Source organism: Bombina bombina, chromosome 3 (assembly GCF_027579735.1).
Source record: "Bombina bombina isolate aBomBom1 chromosome 3, aBomBom1.pri, whole genome shotgun sequence".
Lineage (NCBI taxonomy): Eukaryota > Metazoa > Chordata > Amphibia > Anura > Bombinatoridae > Bombina > Bombina bombina.
Window position 1 is genome coordinate 703079427 of NC_069501.1, and position 22814 is coordinate 703102240.

General features: G+C 40.3%; 1 protein-coding gene across 1 annotated transcript in view; it reads left to right on the plus strand.

Annotated features, from left to right (window-relative positions):
- The window catches only part of ZZEF1 (zinc finger ZZ-type and EF-hand domain containing 1), a gene marked incomplete in the record, with an annotated part of 722361 nt that overhangs the window by 633870 nt on the left and 65677 nt on the right, over positions 1-22814 (plus strand). The window contains 3 exon segments of the mRNA XM_053707503.1: positions 13925-14284; positions 14965-15108; positions 16553-16721. Coding sequence (XP_053563478.1) covers positions 13925-14284; positions 14965-15108; positions 16553-16721 — 673 coding nt within the window.

Here is a 22814-nt window from a genome sequence, read left to right on the forward strand (position 1 = left end):
AATGTGACTCTTGCGTGGAAAGATCCACATCTTGGGTAATCATTATCCCATACGTCACTAGCTCATGGACTCTTGCTAATTACATGAAAGAAAACATAATTTATGTAAGAACTTACCTGATAAATTCATTTCTTTCATATTAGCAAGAGTCCATGAGGCCCGCCCTTTTTTGTGGTGGTTATGATTTTTTTGTATAAAGCACAATTATTCCAATTCCTTATTTTATATGCTTTCGCACTTTTTTCTTATCACCCCACTTCTTGGCTATTCGTTAAACTGAATTGTGGGTGTGGTGAGGGGTGTATTTATAGGCATTTTGAGGTTTGGGAAACTTTGCCCCTCCTGGTAGGAATGTATATCCCATACGTCACTAGCTCATGGACTCTTGCTAATATGAAAGAAATGAATTTATCAGGTAAGTTCTTACATAAATTATGTTTTTTTGTTTTTAAATAAAGTTTTTTTATTGAGGCAGTCAAGTAAAGATATGGTTACAGAATGCACATTCATAGGCTCAATATAACAATGTCCAAGAAACAATACGAATGTCATCATATAACAACATACAAGAAACCAATGCAAGTAAAGTAAACAACTACAAATTGGTGAGGGAAATAAAATTGCAATGCCCTAAGTCTGAATATGACCTATGATGCCTCATTTTTTGTTTTTCCAGCTAACTGGAGGATAAAAAGGTGTAGGTGTAGATAATTTAATAGAGGGAATACAGAGTAAATAAAATGGTGGCTACACCCACATGTAGGCATGGGCACATATGTGTTTTTATTATTGACATGAGTATTGGCGTGAGCAGTACAAATATATAAGTGCTTCCAAAACTTTGGTATAAATTCTTTAGAATGTAGATGTTAGTTGTTTTTTTTTCCAATCCATTTTTTCCATCCATGTTTGGCACATCTAGGCTCTAAATTTCAAAGGCAGAGGTATATATGCATTTGAAACACACACACCCTATAGGTATATCTCTATTGGATAGGAGGCCCCAATAAGAATGCGTATTATATGCTCACACCCCTGGGGGGTTTGGTTTCTAATATACACCTCCCTATATAAGGAAGTCTATGATTGTTCCATTAAGATTAATCATTGGTCCTTTTGAAAAAGCCTGGCCGTGGACCCGGAGAAACACGTAGAGGTTTTTAGTGTACAGCACCTGTCAATCATGTGATCGGGACCTCGGTTGCAATCCAGAAGCTCTGGGGTGTTTAGCATCCATGAAGGAGATTCTGTCATCTGTACTCCTGACTGCCAAGAGAACATATGTATCTTTTGAATGCATCCTTTTAACGTACTTTTTGTATGTACAGTATAACTTTTAACTTGTGTTTATTTGGATTTTAATAAATCTCACTTGAATCTTCCTTTTGCGCCTTGTCTTTTTCTCTTTGTTATATGCTCTGTTGAACCCAAGTTAAGGACAAGAAAGCTTGACTAAAAAGAGGCAGCATTTGAGATTCGAGAAGGATTAATTCTATCTGATGTGAACTGTGGGAAACGGTACTGAGGTCCTTTCATTGATTTATTTCTCTTGTAAGGTGTATCCAGTCCACGGATCATCCATTACTTGTGGGATATTCTCCTTCCCAACAGGAAGTTGCAAGAGGACACCCACAGCAGAGCTGCTATATAACTCCTCCCCTAACTGCCATATCCAGTCATTTTCTTGCAACTCTCAACAAACATGGAGGTAGTAAGAGGAAAGTGGTAAAATATAGTTAGCTTTTTCTTCAATCAAAAGTTTGTTGTTTTTAAATGGTACCGGAGTTGTACTATTTCTCCAACATAGGTGTGTCCGGTCCACGGCGTCATCCTTACTTGTGGGATATTCTCTTCCTCAACAGGAAATGGCAAAGAGCCCAGCAAAGCTGGTCACATGATCCCTCCTAGGCTCCGCCTACCCCAGTCATTGTCTTTGCCGTTGCACAGGCAACATCTCCACGGAGATGGCTAAGAGTTTTTTGTTGTTTAAATGTAGTTTTTATTCTTCAATCAAGTGTTTGTTATTTTAAAATAGTGCTGGTATGTACTATTTACTCTGAAACAGAAAAGAGAAGAAGATTTCTGTTTGTGAGAGGAAGATGATTTTAGCAAACGTTACTAAAATCGATTGCTGTTTCCACACAGGACTGTTGAGATGAAGTAACTTCAGTTGGGGGAAGCAGTTGGCAGACTTTTCTGCCTGAGGTATGATGGCCACATTTCTAACACGACTTGGTAATGCTGGAAGGCTGTCATTTTCCCTATGGGGACCGGTAAGCCATTTTCTTAGATTAAGTATAAGAATAAAGGCTTTATAAGGGCTTAAAAAATCTGGTAGACATTTTTCTGGGCTAAAACGATTACTTGCTAAGCATATTTGACAGATTATAGCGCTTTATAGTTATTATAATCTTGGGGATTGTTGTTAAAAAACGGCAGGCACTGTATGGGCACCTTTTTCAGTTGGGGGCCTTCTCTAGTCATAGGCAGAGCCTCATTTTCGCGCCACTAATGCGCAGTTGTTTTTGGAAGGCAAGGCATGCAGATGCATGTGTGAGGAGCTAAGAACCACTGAAAAAAGCTTATAGAAGGCGTCATTTGGTATCGTATTCCCCTCTGGGCTTGGTTGGGTCTCAGCAAAGCAGATTCCTGGGACTGTATAGGGGTTAAATGTAAAAACGGCTCCGGTTCCGTTATTTTAAGGGTTAAAGCTTTCAAAGTTGGTGTGCAATACTTGTAAGGCTTTAAGACACTGTGGTGAAATTTTGGTGAATTTTGAACAATTGCTTCATACTTTTTCGCATATTCAGTAATAAAGTGTGTTCTGTTTAAAATTTAAAGTGACAGTAACGGTTTTATTTTAAAACGTTTTTTGTGCTTTGTTGACAAGTTTAAGCCTGTTTAACATGTCTGAACCATCAGATAAACGATGTTCTATATGTATGAAAGCCAATGTGTCTCCCCATTTAAATATATGTGATAATTGTGACATGGTGCCCAAACAAAGTAGGGACAATGATGCCACAGATAATAATAGTGCCCAAGATGATTCTTCAGATGAGGGGAGTAAGCATGGTACTGCATCACCCCCTTCTGTGTCTACACCAGTTTTGCCCACACAAGAGGCCCCTAGTACATCTAGTGCGCCAATACTTATTACTATGCAACAATTAACGGCTGTTATGGATAATTCTATTGCAAATATTTTATCTAAAATGCCTACTTATCAAAGAAAGCGCGATTGCTCTGTTTTAAACACTGAAGAGCAAGAGGACGCTGATGATAACGCTTCTGACATACCCTCACACCAATCTGAAGGGGCCAGGAGGGAGGTTTTGTCTGAGGGAGAAATTTCAGATTCAGGGAAAATTTCTCAACAAGCTGAACCTGATGTTGTAACATTTAAATTTAAATTAGAACATCTCCGCGCACTGCTTAAGGAGGTATTATCTACTCTGGATGATTGTGACAATTTGGTCATTCCAGAGAAATTATGTAAGATGGACAAGTTCCTAGAGGTTCCGGTGCCCCCCGATGTTTTTCCTATACCCAAGCGGGTGGCGGATATAGTAAACAAGGAATGGGAAAGGCCCGGCATACCTTTTGTGCCTCCCCCTATATTTAAGAAATTATTTCCTATAGTCGACCCCAGAAAGGACTTATGGCAGACAGTCCCTAAGGTCGAGGGGGCGGTCTCTACTCTAAACAAACGCACTACTATTCCCATAGAAGATAGTTGTGCTTTTAAAGATCCTATGGATAAAAAATTAGAGGGTTTGCTTAAAAAAATGTTTGTTCAGCAAGGTTACCTTCTTCAACCAATTTCATGCATTGTTCCTGTCACTACGGCAGCGTGTTTCTGGTTCGAAGAACTAGAAAAGTCGCTCGATAAAGAATCTTCGTATGAGGAGGTTATGGGCAGAGTTCATGCACTTAAATTGGCTAACTCTTTTATTCTAGATGCCGCTTTGCAATTAGCGAGATTAGCGGCGAAAAATTCGGGGTTTGCTATCGTGGCGCGCAGAGCGCTCTGGCTGAAGTCTTGGTCAGCGGATGTGTCTTCCAAGACAAAATTACTTAACATCCCTTTCAAGGGCAAAACACTGTTTGGGCCTGATTTGAAAGAGATTATTTCAGACATCACCGGAGGAAAGGGCCACGCCCTTTCTCAGGATAGGTCTTTTAAGGCTAGAAATAAGCCTAATTTTCGTCCCTTTCGCAGAAACGGACCAGCCTCTACTTCTACATCCTCTAAGCAAGAGGGTAATACTTCTCAACCCAAACCAGCCTGGAGACCGATGCAAGGCTGGAACAAGGGTAAGCAGGCCAAGAAGCCTGCCACTGCTACCAAAACAGCATGAAGGGATGGCCCCCGATCCGGGACCGGATCTGGTGGCGGGCAGACTTTCTCTCTTTGCTCAGGCCTGGGCAAGAGATGTTCAGGATCCTTGGGCACTAGAAATAGTTTCTCAAGGTTATCTCCTGGAATTCAAGGAACTACCCCCAAGGGGAAGGTTCCACAGGTCTCAATTATCTTCAAACCAAATAAAAAGACAGGCATTCTTACATTGTGTAGAAGACCTGTTAAGGATGGGAGTAATTCATCCAGTTCCAATAAGAGAACAAGGGATGGGGTTTTACTCCAACCTGTTCATAGTTCCCAAAAAAGAGGGAACGTTCAGACCAATTCTAGATCTCAAGATCCTAAACAAATTTCTCAGGGTTCCATCGTTCAAAATGGAAACCATTCGAACGATCCTTCCTACCATCCAGGAAGGTCAATTCATGACCACGGTGGATTTAAAGGATGCGTACCTCCATATTCCTATCCACAAGGAACATCATCAGTTCCTAAGGTTCGCTTTTCTGGACAAGCATTACCAGTTTGTGGCACTTCCATTCGGGTTAGCCACTGCTCCGAGAATTTTCACAAAGGTACTAGGGTCCCTTCTAGCGGTTCTAAGACCAAGGGGCATTGCAGTAGTACCGTACTTGGACGACATCCTGATTCAAGCGTCGTCTCTGTCAAAAGCAAAGGCTCATACGGACATCGTCCTAGCCTTTCTCAGATCTCACGGATGGAAAGTAAACATAGAAAAAAGTTCTCTTTCCCCGTCAACAAGAGTTCCCTTCTTGGGAACAATAATAGACTCCTTAGAAATGAGAATTTTTCTGACAGAGGTCAGAAAATCAAAACTTCTAAGCTCTTGTCAAATTCTTCATTCTGTTCTTCGTCCTTCCATAGCACAGTGCATGGAAGTAATAGGATTGATGGTTGCGGCAATGGACATAGTTCCTTTTGCACGAATTCATCTAAGACCATTACAACTGTGCATGCTCAGACAGTGGAATGGGGATTATACAGACTTGTCTCCGACGATTCAAGTAGATCAAAGGACCAGAGATTCACTCCGTTGGTGGCTAATCCTGGACAATCTGTCACAGGGAATGAGCTTCCGCAGACCAGAGTGGGTCATTGTCACGACCGACGCCAGTCTGGTGGGCTGGGGCGCGGTCTGGGAACCCCTGAAAGCTCAGGGTCTATGGTCTCGGGAAGAATCTCTTCTCCCGATAAACATTCTGGAACTGAGAGCGATATTCAATGCTCTCAAAGCTTGGCCTCATCTAGCAAAGGCCAAATTCATAAGGTTTCAATCAGACAACATGACGACAGTTGCTTATATCAACCATCAGGGGGGAACAAGGAGTTCCCTGGCGATGGAGGAAGTGACCAAGATAATTCAATGGGCGGAGGATCACTCCTGCCACTTGTCTGCAATCCACATCCCAGGAGTGGAAAATTGGGAAGCGGATTTTCTGAGTCGTCAGACATTCCATCCGGGGGAGTGGGAACTCCACCCGGAAATCTTTGCCCAAATAACTCAATTATGGGGCATTCCAGACATGGATCTGATGGCGTCTCGTCAGAACTTCAAGGTTCCTTGTTACGGGTCCAGATCCAGGGATCCCAAGGCGACTCTAGTAGATGCACTAGTAGCACCTTGGACCTTCAACCTAGCTTATGTTTTCCCACCGTTTCCTCTCATTCCCAGGCTGGTAGCCAGGAACAACCAGGAGAGGGCTTCGGTGATCTTGATAGCTCCTGCGTGGCCACGCAGGACTTGGTATGCAGACCTGGTGAATATGTCATCGGCTCCACCATGGAAGCTACCTTTGAGACAGGACCTTCTTGTTCAAGGTCCATTCGAACATCCGAATCTGGTTTCTCTCCAACTGACTGCTTGGAGATTGAACGCTTGATTTTATCAAAGCGTGGGTTTTCAGATTCTGTAATAGATACTCTTATTCAGGCTAGAAAGCCTGTAACTAGAAAAATTTACCATAAGATATGGAAAAAATATATCTATTGGTGTGAATCTAAAGGATTCCCATGGAACAAGATAAAAATTCCTAGGATTTTATCCTTTCTACAAGAGGGTTTGGAGAAGGGATTATCTGCAAGTTCTCTGAAGGGACAGATTTCTGCGTTATCTGTTTTACTTCACAAAAGGCTGGCAGCTGTGCCAGACGTTCAGGCGTTTGTTCAGGCTCTGGTTAGAATCAAGCCTGTTTACAGACCTTTGACTCCTCCCTGGAGTCTCAATCTAGTTCTTTCAGTTCTTCAAGGGGTTCCGTTTGAACCCTTACATTCCGTAGATATGACGTTATTATCTTGGAAAGTTTTGTTTTTGGTTGCAATTTCTTCTGCTAGAAGAGTTTCAGAGTTATCTGCTCTGCAGTGTTCTCCGCCCTATCTGGTGTTCCATGCAGATAAGGTGGTTTTGCGTACTAAGCCTGGTTTTCTTCCGAAAGTTGTTTCCAACAAGAATATTAACCAGGAGATAGTTGTACCTTCTTTGTGCCCGAATCCAGTTTCAAAGAAGGAACGTTTGTTACACAATTTGGACGTAGTCCGTGCTCTAAAATTCTATTTAGAGGCCACTAAAGATTTCAGACAAACTTCTTCTTTGTTTGTTTTTTATTCTGGTAAAAGGAGAGGTCAAAAAGCAACTTCTACCTCTCTTTCTTTTTGGCTTAAAAGCATTATCCGTTTGGCTTATGAGACTGCCGGACGGCAGCCTCCTGAAAGAATCACAGCTCACTCCACTAGGGCTGTGGCTTCCACATGGGCCTTCAAGAACGAGGCTTCTGTTGACCAGATATGTAAGGCAGCGACTTGGTCTTCACTGCACACTTTTGCCAAATTTTACAAATTTGATACTTTTGCTTCTTCAGAGGCTATTTTTGGGAGAGGTTTTGCAAGCCGTGGTGCCTTCCATTTAGGTGACCTGATTTGCTCCCTCCCTTCATCCGTGTCCTAAAGCTTTGGTATTGGTTCCCACAAGTAAGGATGACGCCGTGGACCGGACACACCTATGTTGGAGAAAACAGAATTTATGCTTACCTGATAAATTACTTTCTCCAACGGTGTGTCCGGTCCACGGCCCGCCCTGGTTTTTTTAATCAGGTCTGATGAATTATTTTCTCTAACTACAGTCACCACGGTATCATATGGTTTCTCCTATGCATATTTCCTCCTGTACATCGGTCGAATGACTGGGGTAGGCGGAGCCTAGGAGGGATCATGTGACCAGCTTTGCTGGGCTCTTTGCCATTTCCTGTTGGGGAAGAGAATATCCCACAAGTAAGGATGACGCCGTGGACCGGACACACCGTTGGAGAAAGTAATTTATCAGGTAAGCATAAATTCTGTTTTTATCTCAGGCAGTATTTAGAAGAAGAATCTGCCTGCGTTTTCTATGATCTTAGCAGCTTGTAACTAAGATCCACTGCTGTTCTCACATATGTCTGAGGAGTGAGGTAACTTCAGAGGGAGAATGGCGTGCAGGTTATCCTGCTATGAGGTATGTGCAGTTATAAGTTTTTCTAGGGATGGAATTGCTAGAAAATGCTGCTGATACCGGATTAATGTAAGTTAAGCCTGAATACAGTGATTTAATAGCGACTGGTATCATGCTAACTATCAGAGATAAATACTCTTATGAAATTGCAATATAAAACGTTTGCTGGCATGTTTAATCGTTTTTATATATGCTTTCGTGATAAAACTTTATTGGGGCCTAGTTTTTTCCACATGGCTGGCTTGATTTTTGCCTAGAAACAGTTTCCTGAGGCTTTCCACTGTTGTGGAAGGGGCCTATTTTAGCGCTTTTTTGCACAGTTAAAATTACAGACTGAGACATTCAGCTTCCCTCAGCAGTCCCCTGAATGCTATAGGACATCTCTGAAGGGCTCTAAAGGCTTCCAAATTCGTGTATTGAGGAAGGTAGGGCCACAGCAGAGCTGTGTCAGTTGTTGTGACTGTTAAAAAACGTCTATTTGTTTTTTTGATCCGTTTTTTGTATTAAGGGGTTACTCATCCATTTGCAAGTGGGTGCAATGCTCTGTTAGCTTATTACATACACTGTAAAAATTTAGTTTGGTTTACTGCTTTTTTTCACTGTTTTTCAAATTTTGATAAAATTTGTTTCTCTTAAAGGCACAGTACCGTTTTTTTATATTTGCTTGTTAACTTGATTTAAAGTGTTTTCCAAGCTTGCTAGTCTCATTGCTAGTCTGTACAAACATGTCTGACATAGAGGAAACTCCTTGTTCATTATGTTTAAAAGCCATGGTGGAACCCCATCTGAGAATGTGTACTAAATGTATTGATTTCACTTTAAACAATAAAGATCAACTTTTGTCTTTAAGAAATTTATCACCAGAGGATTCTGACGAGGGGGAAGTTATGCCGACTAACTCTCCCCACGTGTCAGATCCTTTGACTCCCGCTCAAGGGACTCCCGCTCAAATGGCGCCAAGTACATCAAGGGCGCCCATAGCGTTTACTTTACAAGACATGGCGACAGTCATGGATAATACACTGACAGCTGTATTAGCCAGACTGCCTGAATTTAGAGGAAAGCGTGATAGCTCTGGGGTTAGACGTAATACAGAGCATACAGACGCTTTAAGATCTATGTCTGATACTGCCTCACAAAATGCAGAAGCTGAGGAAGGAGAGCTTCAGTCTGTGGGTGATATTTCTGACTCAGGGAAGATGATGCAACCTGATTCTGATATTTCTACTTTTAAATTTAAGCTTGAGAACCTCCGTGTATTGCTTAGGGAGGTTTTAGCTGCTCTGAATGACTGTGATACAATTGCAGTGCAAGAGAAATTGTGTAGACTGGATAAATACTATGCAGTGCCGGTGTGTACTGATGTTTTTCCAATACCTAAAAGGTTTACAGAAATTATTAATAAGGAATGGGATAGACCCGGTGTGCCGTTTTCTCCCCCTCCTATTTTTAGAAAAATGTTTCCAATAGACGCCACCACACAGGACTTATGGCAGACGGTCCCTAAGGTGGAGGGAGCAGTTTCTACTTTAGCAAAGCGTGCTACTATCCCTGTCGAGGACAGTTGTGCTTTTTCAGATCCAATGGATAAAAAATTAGAGGGTTACCTTAAGAAAATGTTTATTCAACAAGGTTTTATCCTGCAGCCCCTTGCATGCATTGCTCCTGTCACTGCTGCTGCGGCGTTCTGGTTTGAGTCTCTGGAAGAGGCTTTACAGGTAGCGACTACATTGGATGACATACTTGACAAGCTTAGAGCACTTAAGCTAGCCAATTCTTTTGTTTCTGATGCCATTGTTCATTTGACTAAACTAACGGCTAAGAATTCTGGATTTGACATCCAGGCGCGCAGGGCGCTATGGCTTAAATCATGGTCAGCTGATGTGACTTCTAAGTCTAAACTACTTAACATTCCCTTCAAGGGGCAGACCCTTTTCAGGCCTGGTTTGAAGGAAATTATTGCTGACATTACTGGAGGAAAAGGTCATGCCCTTCCTCAGGACAGGTCCAAATCAAGGGCAAAACAGTCTAATTTTTGTGCCTTTAGAAACTTCAAGGCAAGTGCAGCATCAACTTCCTCTAATACAAAACAAGAGGGAACTTTTGCTCAGTCCAAGACGGCCTGGAAACCTAACCAGACCTGGAACAAAGGTAAGCAAGCCAAAAAGCCTGCTGCTGCCTCTAAGACAGCATGAAGGAACGGCCCCCTATCCGGTAATGGATCTAGTAGGGGGCAGACTTTCGCTCTTCGCCCAGGCGTGGGCAAGAGATGTTCAGGATCCCTGGGCGTTGGAAATTATATCTCAGGGATATCTTCTGGACTTCAAAGCTTCCCCCCCACAAGGGAGATTTCACCTTTCACGATTATCTGCAAACCAGATAAAGAAAGAGGCATTCTTACACTGTGTGCAAGACCTCCTAGTTATGAGAGTGATCCATCCAGTTCCAAAGGAGGAACAGGGACAGGGATTTTACTCAAATCTGTTTGTGGTTCCCAAGAAAGAGGGAACCTTCAGACCAATTTTGGATCTAAAGATCTTAAACAAGTTCCTCAGAGTTCCATCTTTCAAAATGGAAACTATTTGGACCATCCTACCTATGATCCCGGAGGGTCAATATATGACCACATTGGATTTAAAGGATGCTTACCTTCACTTTCCGATACACAAAGATCATCATCGGTTCCTAAGGTTTGCCTTTCTAGACAGGCATTACCAGTTTGTAGCTCTTCCCTTTGGGTTAGCTACAGCCCCAAGAATTTTTACTAAGGTTCTGGGGTCGCTTCTGGCGGTCCTAAGGCCGCGGTGCATAGCAGTGGCCCCTTATCTAGACGACATCCTGATACAGGCGTCAAACTTCCAAATTGCCAAGTCTCATACGGACATAGTCCTGGCATTTCTAAGGTCGCATGGGTGGAAAGTGAACGAGGAAAAGAGTTCGCTATCCCCACTCACAAGAGTTTCCTTCCTAGGGACTCTGATAGATTCTGTAGAAATGAAAATTTACCTGACGGAGTCCAGGTTATCAAAGCTTCTAAATTCCTGCCGAGTTCTCCATTCTATTCCGCGCCCATCGGTGGCTCAGTGCATGGAGGTAATCGGCTTAATGGTAGCGGCAATTAACATAGTGCCGTTTGCGCGCCTACATCTCAGACCGCTGCAACTAGGCATGCTCAGTCAGTGGAATGCCGATTACACAGATTTGTCCCCTCTACTAAATCTGGATCAAGAGACCAGGGATTCTCTTCTCTGGTGGCTATCTCGGGTCCATCTGTCCAAAGGTATGACCTTTCGTAGGCCAGATTGGACAATCATAATGACAGATGCCTGCCTTCTAGGTTAGGGTGCAGTCTGGAACTCCCTGAAGGCTCAGGGATTATGGACTCAGGAGGAGAAACTCCTTCCAATAAATATTCTGGAATTGAGAGCGATATTCAATGCTCTTCAAGCTTGGCCTCAGTTAGCAACCCTGAGGTTCATCAGATTTCAGTCGGACAACATCACGACTGTGGCTTACATCAACCATCAAGGGGGAACAAGGAGTTCCCTAGCGATGTCAGAAGTTTCAAAGATAATTCGCTGGGCAGAGAGACACTCTTGCCACCTATCAGCTATACATATCCCAGGTGTAGAGAACTGGGAGGCGGATTTTCTAAGTCGTCAGACTTTTCATCCGGGGGAGTGGGAACTCCATCCGGAGGTGTTTGCTCAATTGATTCTTCGTTGGGGCAAACCAGAACTGGATCTCATGGCATCTCGCCAGAACGCCAAGCTTCCTTGTTACGGATCCAGGTCCAGGGACCCCGAAGCGACGCTGATAGATGCTCTAGCAGCGCCTTGGTCTTTCAACCTGGCTTATGTGTTTCCACCGTTTCCTCTGCTCCCTCGACTGATTGCCAAAATCAAGCAGGAGAGAGCATCGGTGATCTTGATAGCACCTGGTATGCAGACCTAGTGGACATGTCATCCTTTTCCACCTTGGACTCTGCCGTTAAGACGAGACCTTCTACTACAAGGTCCTTTCAATCATCCAAATCTAATTTCTCTGAGACTGACTGCCTGGAGATTGAACGCTTGATTTTATCAAAGCGTGGCTTCTCCGAGTCAGTAATTGATACCTTAATACAGGCACGAAAGCCTGTCACCAGGAAAATTTACCATAAAATATGGCGTAAATATCTTTAATGGTGTGAATCCAAGGGTTATTCATGGAGTAAGGTCAGGATTCCCAGGATATCCTTTCTCCAAGAAGGTTTGGAAAAAGGATTGTCAGCTAGTTCCTTAAAGGGACAGATTTCTGCACTTTCTATTCTTTTGCACAAGCGTCTGGCAGATGTTCCAGACGTTCAGGCATTTTGTCAGGCTTTGGTTAGAATCAAGCCTGTGTTTAAACCTGTTGCTCCCCCGTGGAGCTTAAATTTGGTTCTTCAAGGTGTTCCATTTGAACCTCTTCATGCCATAGATATCAAACTTTTATCTTGTTTTTTTTGGTGGCTATTTCCTCTGCTCGTAGAGTCTCTGCTTTACAATGTGATTCTCCTTATCTGATCTTCCATGCAGATAAGGTAGTTCTGCATACCAAACCTGGGTTTTTACCTAAGGTGGTATCTAATAAGAATATCAATCAAGAGATTGTTGTTCCATCATTGTGTCCTAATCCTTCTTCAAAGAAGGAACGTCTATTACATAATCTGGACGTGGTTCGTGCTTTAAAGTTTTACTTACAAGCTACTAAAGATTTCCGTCAAACATCTGCTTTGTTTGTTGTATACTCTGGACAGAGGAGAGGTCAAAAGGCTTCGGCAACCTCTCTTTCTTTTTGGCTAAGAAGCATAATCCGCTTAGCCTATGAGATTGCTGGACAACAGCCTCCTGAAAGGATTACAGCTCATTCTACTAAAGCTGTGGCTTCCACTTGGGCCTTTAAAAATGAGGCTTCTGTTGAACAGATTTGTACGGCGGCGACTTGGTCTTCGCTTCATACTTTTTCAAAATTCTACAAATTTGATACTTTTGCTTCTTCGGAGGCTATTTTTGGGAGAAAGGTTTTACAGGCAGTTGTACCTTCCATTTAAGTACCTGCCTTGTCCCTCCCTTCATCCGTGTACTTTAGCTTTGGTATTGGTATCCCACAAGTAATGGATGATCCGTGGACTGGATACACCTTACAAGAGAAAACACAATTTATACTTACCTGATAAATTTATTTCTCTTGTGGTGTATCCAGTCCACGGCCCGCCCTGTCATTTTAAGGCAGGTTAAAAAAAATTTAAACTACAGTCACCACTGCACCCTATGGTTTCTCCTTACTCGGCTTGTTTTCGGTCGTATGACTGGATATGGCAGTTAGGGGAGGAGCTATATAGCAGCTCTGCTGTGGGTGTCCTCTTGCAACTTCCTGTTGGGAAGGAGAATATCCCACAAGTAATGGATGATCCGTGGACTGGATACACCACAAGAGAAATAAATTTATCAGGAATTAGGTACTGTTTGTGGAATTTACCTTGTACTGGATACCAATACAGAAACTATGATTATTGTGTCCTCTACATAAAGTATTTACTTTTTTTTTTTGACGTCTATTTATAAACATTTGTGTATGGTCATTTAAGGTACAATTGGAATTTTTGTTCATATTCACAGACACGGCGCAGAATGGTTCTTCTGTTTGTTGCTCTAACATAGAGTTTATGTCCTTTTAAACAGGTTTTACCTAGGATTTTTTGAAGAAATTTTTTTTTATTTTTAATGTTGCACTTTCATACACAAGTATTAGATTTCTGATTACAGTGCTGTACTATCTTTCTGATGGTACTATAGGCCCCATTTATCAAGCTACAAAAGTAGTAGTCTTAAGACCGCTGCTGCTTAACCTCTCCGCCACCTAAAGTGTGGTTTAGTGAAATGATCCTGATCTGTTCTGATCGGGGTGATTTACTGTCCCTCCTCACGGCCAAATGGCCGACAGCGAGCAGTGGGTGGCATTTTGTCTAAAGGCTGTTTTTAAACTTAATGATGCTTCTATAATTCTTTCATTGTAAAGTTACAATCCCTTTTTTTCAGCTGAAACCTACTCAGTGTGAAAAAGCAACAGAAGAATCAAATCCTGTCAGCCAGAAGCTTATTGTTACCAGTGAGAGTGACCTTCAGCAAAGTTTTGCAAAACAGAGACGCACCAAAAGCTCCATCTTGCTTCGCAAGGAACTAGACTCCCGCAACAAGAAAGCAGTGCGAGAGTATCTGTACCATGTTAATGAGGCTACAGGTGTAATATATGCTCGCCATGTACTGGCATCACTGTTGGCTGAATGGCCTGATGGTGTCCCATTAAATGAAGACATCCTGGAGCTAAGTGGATCAGCTCACATCACATATATTTTAAACATGCTAATGCACCTAGAGGAGAAACAGCTATGGGAGAAGGTAATAAACCTACTGTCACCATGCAGCAAAGTAACCAATTTTTTTGTATAAATAAACCAAAAAAGCTTGAGAGTTTTTAATGTTGCTATTTTTTTGTATGTCGCGTGCATCTATATTGTATTTACCTGAATAGTGAATACATTCTTTTAATTTGTATTGACATTGTAGTGTCCTCCTTTATACACAGATTGAATGTACATGAGAATAGAAGCCAATCAGTGTATTGTGTGTATGTGTATAATTATATACATGGTGGGTCAAGCATTTTAAAGTTAAGTAAACAATAAATGTGAAATATAAAATCACAAACTAAAAAACAGGTTCATACAGTGTGATAAAGGTTATAAAAAAAAGTCCTTTTGCACAATTGTGCAGATTGATTTGAAAAAAAATGCTATGTAGTTGGATGAATACTCGGAGTGTATTTTGAACACTTGTATGATTCATACATGGCCGTTCAAGCAAATCTTCAATCCCCCACCCGTCATTACATTTTGCATGGAGTTCGATTTTATTCTGTGTTAGATGCTTTTCACTGTTCGGTGGGAGAAAAGTAGCTTAAAAAAAGGATAGAAAATCAATCAATACACAATACTTTCTCATTATAAAGGACGGCTGCAATGTAAAATGAGTGCTCAAATTACTTGTAGTTTAAAATCAGTTCTCCTTTCTCTGTGCAGATTTTGCAAAAAGTACTTGGTGGCTGCAGTGCAAGCATGCTGAGGACAGTGGCACTTACAGCCTGCCAGTTTATGGAAGAGCCTGGGACAGCGGCTCAAGTTCGTGAATCCAAACATCCATACAACAATAATACAACATTTGAGGTATCTTGCTAAATATACTATCACTTTAATCAATGTTATAAAAGTGCAGTTGGGATAACATGTTTGAGATGTAATCACCATGATGTGTGTGTATATATTTATAAAACTGTCACACTTCACTTCATTTTTAAATGCCAGTTTGAAGATCCCCATATTAATCACAAATTAAATTACATACTTAATATTCTTTGTAATAATGCAGTGCGCTGTTTAATGAGGATTAGACCATATATTGGGCTAATTTTAAAGGGAGATTAAACACTTTGAAATAATATAAAATGTTAAATTAAATTAAGTAAACCATCTTTGCAATATGCTCTCATTATTTGTTTTGTCCTCTTTTCCTGAAATGTAATTTTGAAAATTGTGGGATTTCCAATTTCTGTGAAAAGTGAAAGGGCAGACTCCAGACTTATGGGACAGTGTACGCCAGAATGTTTATAGTTTGAAAAGATAGATAATCCCTTTATTACCCATTTCTCAGTTTTGCATAACCAACACGGTTATATTAATATACTTTTTACCTCTGTGATTACCTTGTATCTAAGCCTTTGCAGACTGCCTCTCATTTCAGTTCTTTTGACAGACTTGCATTTTAGCGAATCATTGCCCTCTCATAAGTAACTCCTCGGGCGTGATCACAATGTTATCTATATGGCACACATGAACTAACTCCCCATAGCTGTGAAAAGCTATTTAAATGCATTGAAATAAGAGGCGGCCTTCAAGAGCTTAGAAATTAGCATATGAGCCTACCTGGGTTAAGCTTTCAACAAAGAATACCAAGAGAACAAAGCAACTTTTGATGATAAAAGTGAATTTGAAAGTTGTTTAAAATTACATGCCCTATCTGAATCATGAAAGTTTAATTTTTAAGTTTAATTTTAACTGTCCTTTAACACTACAATATTCCACTCAGTCATTGGTTGCACACTCTTGTGACCCATCTATAGCTGTCCCTGATTGGCTTCCGCAAGGAAGGAAATCTAGGTTACAACATAGTTGCTCCCATTGCTTTGTGGCCACTGAAACTTGGCACCTATTTTTTATATTTAAACAACTAATATAATTTAAAAAATTCAATCTGCATTTTATTTTCAGGTTAATCTTTGTTTTAAAGTTATTATATCTGGCATTTATTTAGTGTGTAATGTCAGCAGTTTATCAATAAAGATAGGTAGATAAAATATATGGGTAGGATTGGTTAGATAGATTATACATAAAATAGATTAGAGAACAGTTGGTAGACAAATAGGATAGCTATTCATGACATCATTAGCATTTAGGGGGCATTCAACATAGAATACTATAACTTCTGGAGCTACCAGGTAAGGTTTATCTAAATACAATTACTTGAACAAGGGGAAACAACGTACAAAAGGCTTAAGGTAGAAATTAAGATCTATTTATACATTTAACAATGACTGTTTTATTTTTTTCGTAGGACAAAGTTCATATTCCTGGTGCAATTTACCTGTCTGTCAAGTTTGACCAAATGTGTAATACTGAAGAGGGATGTGATGAGTTGGTTATTTCTAGCTCCTCAGACTTCAAGCAAGACCAGCACAGGTTTAGTGGGCCACCAAAAAAGTGGATAGACTTTGAACTTCCAGGTAGTCACAAATCTATAATGAAACTTTAGGCCTAACTCTTTTAATGGTCTCAGCTGGTGCAACATTTTCTTATCAAAACATTACTTGGTGCCTCACAAATTAATACTGTTATTTAACAATAGAATGCTTTACTGTATAATTCCAGTATGTTAAACCTCTGGGAATTGATATCAATGAATATGCATGGTTTCTTGATCACAAAGCCAATTGACCCTGTTCACAGAGATACTTTTAATTTATGTTTCTTTCATACAGGTGGTGAGGATCCATTAGCCAAGGGAATTACCACTAGGAAGAGGCAAAGATTCCCAAACCACAAAAGCTCTATAAAACCCCTACCACCTCACATGTACCTCAGTCTTTACTTTGCCTTTGCTGGAGGTGGTTCAAAAACTGAAGATGTGCATTTGATTCTTCAGAAAGAGGGGTTCTTAGTCTATATTGAGGCCAGTTTTGCCTCCGAGTACAGTGCATGTCAGAGGGTTGTATATGGGGTTTTGTTTGTTGCTGCTTTTTCGTTTTATGGGAAATCTGTTTTAGACCCTCCATAATTGGTTGCAGGCACTTGTCTTTTGCCTCCTTTTATGGATCTACAATATACTCATATTCCATAACGTCTGCCGATATGTTTCAGTACTGGTTGTTTGCTCATGGACAAGTGTCTATTGGTAAGTGAGCATTAGTTTAATGCTCGTTGGGTGTAAGCACAAGTCTTTTTTTAGATCTGTGTCACTTTTTCGTGCTTTGGCTGGATTACACACGTCAGGTTAGGGCATGTATGTTCCGTCTTGCGCGCATCTAGTTTTGGCACACTTATTTCTCTTATAACTTTCAGGTTTGTTTTGAGCGTTAATTCACACTGCTTAGGGTTATCTAGGCTTTGGATGTAAAGTCTATATGTCAACTGCTTCGTTTTGCAGTTCGGCTTAGCGTTGTTCCTGTAAGTTTTTTAAAACTTCTTTAGAAGGGATAAGTTATTTCCATTCCTCAAGAGCTTTTTAAGGGTTTATAGTGTTAATTGCTTTGCATTGTCAATGCTATTATGAAGCTGTCTGATTCTGTCTTTAAATCTACCTTAGAAGCCGAGTCTCCAGAACACCCTCCTACTAAGATTAAGTGTGTTTATTGTAAAAAAGCTGCAGTCTCTCCTCCAGGTTATTTATGTGACTCATGTTTAAAAATACTAATGCATTCAGACCAAGCTAATGCTGCTTCTATGGGTTTTACTACTCCTTCTGTTTGTTCATTGCAGGAGAATGCTAGTGTTTTACCACCCAGTGTGGAGAATCGTATCAAAGCAGCTGTTTCTGAGATGCTGGCTGCTCTCATGCCTTCAAATAAGCATAAAAGGTTGGTTCAGATTTTACCTTCTACTAGTACTATGTTCCCTGAAGTCAAGGATACTGTTATGTCTTCAGAAGGTGACGTTTCCTCTGATGAGGGGTCTTCTTCTGATGTAGAACCTGATACTTCCTATTTTTTGTTTAAAATTGAACATATTCTTTCTCTTTTGAAAAAGGTTTTACTTATTTTAGGGGTTAAAGACTCTAAGGTTTCTAAAGATAGGCCTTGTAATCATTTAAATTCAGTTTTTAAAACTGTTGTTACAATTCCTCAGGTATTTCCTATCCCTGATGCTGTCTCTGACATGATTTAAAGGACATGGTCTAAGCCAGGTAATTCATTTAATCCTTCTACAAGGTTTAAAAAGTTATATCCTTTACCTGCATGTTCAATTGTGGGAAACTGTTGCTAATCTTGATGGGGCTATTTCCACTCTGGCTAAGCATACTACTATCCCTTAAGAAGACAGTACTTACTTTAAAACCCTTTGAATAGAAAATTAGAGTCATTTCATAGAAGGACTTTTTTACGAGAACGGTATTTACTTATTCCAGCTTTTTCTATTGCTGATGTGGCTGCTGCTTATCTAGTCTTTCAGAACTGTGTTCTAATGATTCTGCTAGTGACATTTTTTTGGTTTACTCAAGTGCCAATTCTTTTATTTGTGATGCTGTGTTTGATTTTATGAAGCTAAATATCAACAGCATTTATTAAGCAGTCCTTGCTTAGAGAGCCTTATGGCTTAAGTCCTGGTCTGCTTACATGGTGTCAAAATCCAGACTGTTTCTTCTTTTCAGGGAAAGAAACAGTTTGGCTCTGATTTATATTCTATAATACTGTTACTGAAGGTAAAGGGACTTTTTCTTTCTCAAGACAAGAAGTATAAAGGGAAATCTAAAGCTTCTAATCCATTTTTGTTCCTTTCATCAGAAAGTTGACTCCTCTGCTCAGAAGCAAGGGACCTCTGACCCAGTCTGGAGGCCTAGTGCTAACTGAAAAAGTCAAAGCAAGTTAAGAAATCTACCCCTACTACCAAATCTGCATGAATGTGCGGCCCCAATCCAGAAGTACTGGTTTGTGAAAAGGATATGCCTTTTTCAGTAAGCTTGGTTTCAGTCTTTTCCAGAATCCTGGGTTCTGAATATAGTCTACCAGGGTTGTCTGATAGGTTTCCGAATAAGGCCTCCAAAAGGGTTTCTTCTGTCCAATTTTCCAAGGACATTTCGCATAAGAAAACTTTCCTTTGGGGTGGCCTTATTCGGAAACCTATTCAGTTTCAGATTTGTAAACATTGGGAATGATTTGACCAGTTCCTTTGCAGGAACAGGGGATGGGATTTTATTCCAGTCTCTTCATTGTTCCAAAAAAAGGAAGGAACTTTCAAACCAGTCATAGATCTCAAATCTTTGAACAAGTTTGTAAGAATTTCAAAATGGAAACTAATACTGCCTTTTGTTTAGCAAGGTTAAGTTTATGTCCACAATAGACTTAAAGGATTATTATCTTCATGTTCCAATGCACAGGGAACATTATGATGTTTGTCTTTCTGGACAAGCATATTCATTTGGTCTGGCTACAGCTCCAAGAATATTTACAAAAGTTCTGGGTGCCCTATTGTCTGTGATCAGATCTGAGGGTATTACATTGTTTCCCTACTTTGACCATATCTTGGTGCAAGTTCCATCTTTACCTTTTAGCAAAATCTCATGCTAACAGACTTTTGTTGTTTCTTCAACCACATGGTTGGAGCATCAATTTTCCGAAGAATTTGGTTCCTCAAACAAAAGTAACTTTTTTTTTCGTGATTTCAAAAAGATTGTTTCCATGAGTCTTTCTCTAACAGAGCATAGAAGGTTAAAATTGTTGTCAGCTTGTGTGAACCTTCAGTATCTCTCTTTTCCCTCTGTTTCTTTTTTTGTATGGAAGTTCTGGATCTCATGATTGCAGCTTCAGATGCAATTCCATTTGCTCGTTTTCTCATGAGGACTTTTAAAGGGACAGTTTACTCAAAAATGTTCTCCCCTTTAATTTGTTCCTAATGATCAACTTTACCTGCTGGAGTGTATTAAATTGTTTACAAGTATTTCCATTACCCTTATATTGGCATTTGAAATAGTTAATGTAGCCTGTGGTATTACCACCTATCCAGAAAGTTTTTGGCCTTAAGGCCAAGCTGTGTATTCACAGCTCGCATAATAAATTACATTTTCAATGTGGTATAGAAGTGATAAGGTAAAAAAAATGTAATTTTTCATTGTTCTCTCAAAGTATTGGTGATTGGTTTACGGACAGATATAAGATAAAGAAGCAGGTATATGTACACAATGTGATAAAGTAATGAGATCTGATATTACCTACAAGCTCAACCCATTTTATTAGGTTGTGGCTTCAAAACACAACATCAGCTAATTCATATACACAAATAAACCTTAAAAAGTAAATCTCATACATTTTATACTCTGCAGCTGGTAAAAAAAAGTTATTAGAAACACATTAAGGGAAAAATAATTTTATAGTATACTGTCCCTTTTAAGCTTTGTATGCTTCATCAATGGTGCAGAGACCATACTCTGCTATCTCAGAAGATTTCTCTGGATCCCAGTACAATTAAGTCATTATTCAGGGGGCTTCTTCTACTCATCCTACCTGGACTATGATCACTTCAGATGCAAGTCTTTCAGGTTGGGTAGCTGATTGGTGGTCTCTGATCGCACAGGGAGTGTTCTAGAACGCTGTGCAATTTTCATGGCTCTTCAGGCTTGGCCTTAATTGAAAAGATTAAAGATATACAATCTGTTTTCAAAAAACAGACAATGTCACAGCAGTGGCTAATGTCAACCATCAAGGGGGAACTCACAGTTCCCTAGCCATGAGAGAAGTGTCTAATTTTATCATTGGCAGAAATCAATTCCTCTCTGGTCTCAGCGGTTTATATTCCAGGAGTGAACAACTGGGACGCAGACTTTCTCAGTCGTCAATCTCTACATCTAGGGTAATGATTTGATGGCTTCTCGTTTTAATAATAAACTTCCCAGGTACTTTGCAAAGTCCAGGGACCCTCAGGCAGAGTTTGTGCATCTAGTAGCTGCTTGTTCATTTCAGCTTGCTTATCTGTTCTCTTCTCTAGTACTTCATCCCAGAGTGATCTCCAAGATAAGCAAATCTTCAGTATACCTGATTGCCCCAGCTTGGTCCCATAAGATTTGGTTTGCAGATCTAATTCAGATGTCTAGCTGCCCTCTTTGGCCTCTTCCTCTGTGGTCAGACTTTCTGTCTCAAGGTCTGTTTTTCCAGTCCGGATCTCAGTTCTCTGAACTTGATGGCATAGGAATGGAACGGTTAGTACTTAGACAGAGATTCAGTTATTGAAACCTTATTTCAGGCTAATAAGCCTGTAACTAGAAATATTTATAATAAGGTGTGGACGGTGTTTATTTCTTGTTGTATAGATCTTTTTTTTTTTTTTTCCTGGCATTCTTTCAAAATTCCTAGGATTTTTTCAGTTTTTATCGGATGGTCTGGATAAGGGCATATCTGCTACTTCTCTGAAGGGGCAGATTTCTGCTCTTTGTTATATTTCATAGGAACATTGCTAATCTCCCTGATATTCATGGTTTTGTTCAGGCTTTAGCTCGTATTAAGCCTGTGATCAAGCCAATTTCTCCTCCATGGAATCCTTACCTGGTGTAAAAGATTTTGCAGGCTCTTCCTTTTAAACCAATACATAATGTGGATATTAATCTGTTCTCTGGAAAAGTTTTATTCCTTTTGGCTATCTCTTCTGCTAGAAGATTTTTATAGTTATCTACTCTTTCTTTTGATCCGCCTTATCTTGTTTTTCTTTAGGATAATGTAGTTTTACAGACTACTTTTGACTTTTTGCCTAAAGTTGTTTCTTCAGATAACTTAAACAGAGAAATTGTTATTCCTTATTTGTGTCCTGATCCTAAGGATGCTACAGAAAGGTATTTGCATAATTTGAATGTTGTTAGAGCATTAAAATATTATATTGATGCTAATAAGAAATTTAGAAAGATTTCTAGTTCATTCACTTTTCTGGTTTTAGAAAAGGACAGAACTTTTCTGCTGTTTCTTTGGCCTCTAGGTTGAAACTCTTTATTCACAAGGTTTACTTGGAGGCATGTCAGCCTTTACTGCAATAGATTACTGCTCATTCTACTAGGTCAGTCGCACTTCTTAGGCTTTCAAGAATGAGGCTTTAGTTGATCAAAAAAATATTTTTTGCCCTTGTTGTTTGTGGATTTATTTTCTCAGTGAAAAAATCTATATTTTTCTTTCCTCAGATATGGTGAGTCCACAACTTCATCAATTACTGTTGGGAATATCACTCCTGGCTAGCAGGAGGAGGCAAAGATCACCACAGTCAAACTGTCAAGTATCACTTCCCTTCCCACAAACCCCAATCATTCTCTTTGCCTTCGGTGCAAGGATGAGGTGAAGTTTTGGTGTCTGAAGAAGATTGGATTTATTTCTCTTCAATCAAGATTTGGTTATTTTGAAAGCCAGAGTAGGTTTGCTCTGTTCTTTCCTTTTAAGTTTGGGTCTAGTTGTACTCCATGTTAGTCTCTGCAGTAGGGCTGTGGGCCTCACTGCGTTTTCCTAACGTGTTGCTGCCCTAGTATAGAAAGCCAGAGTAGGCTTACTCTTTTCTTTCTTTCTTATACAGGTCTCTGTGAGGAGTGGCGTCCTCTCATGCCAGGTGGTCTGTCCTCCTGCCGGACAGCTGGA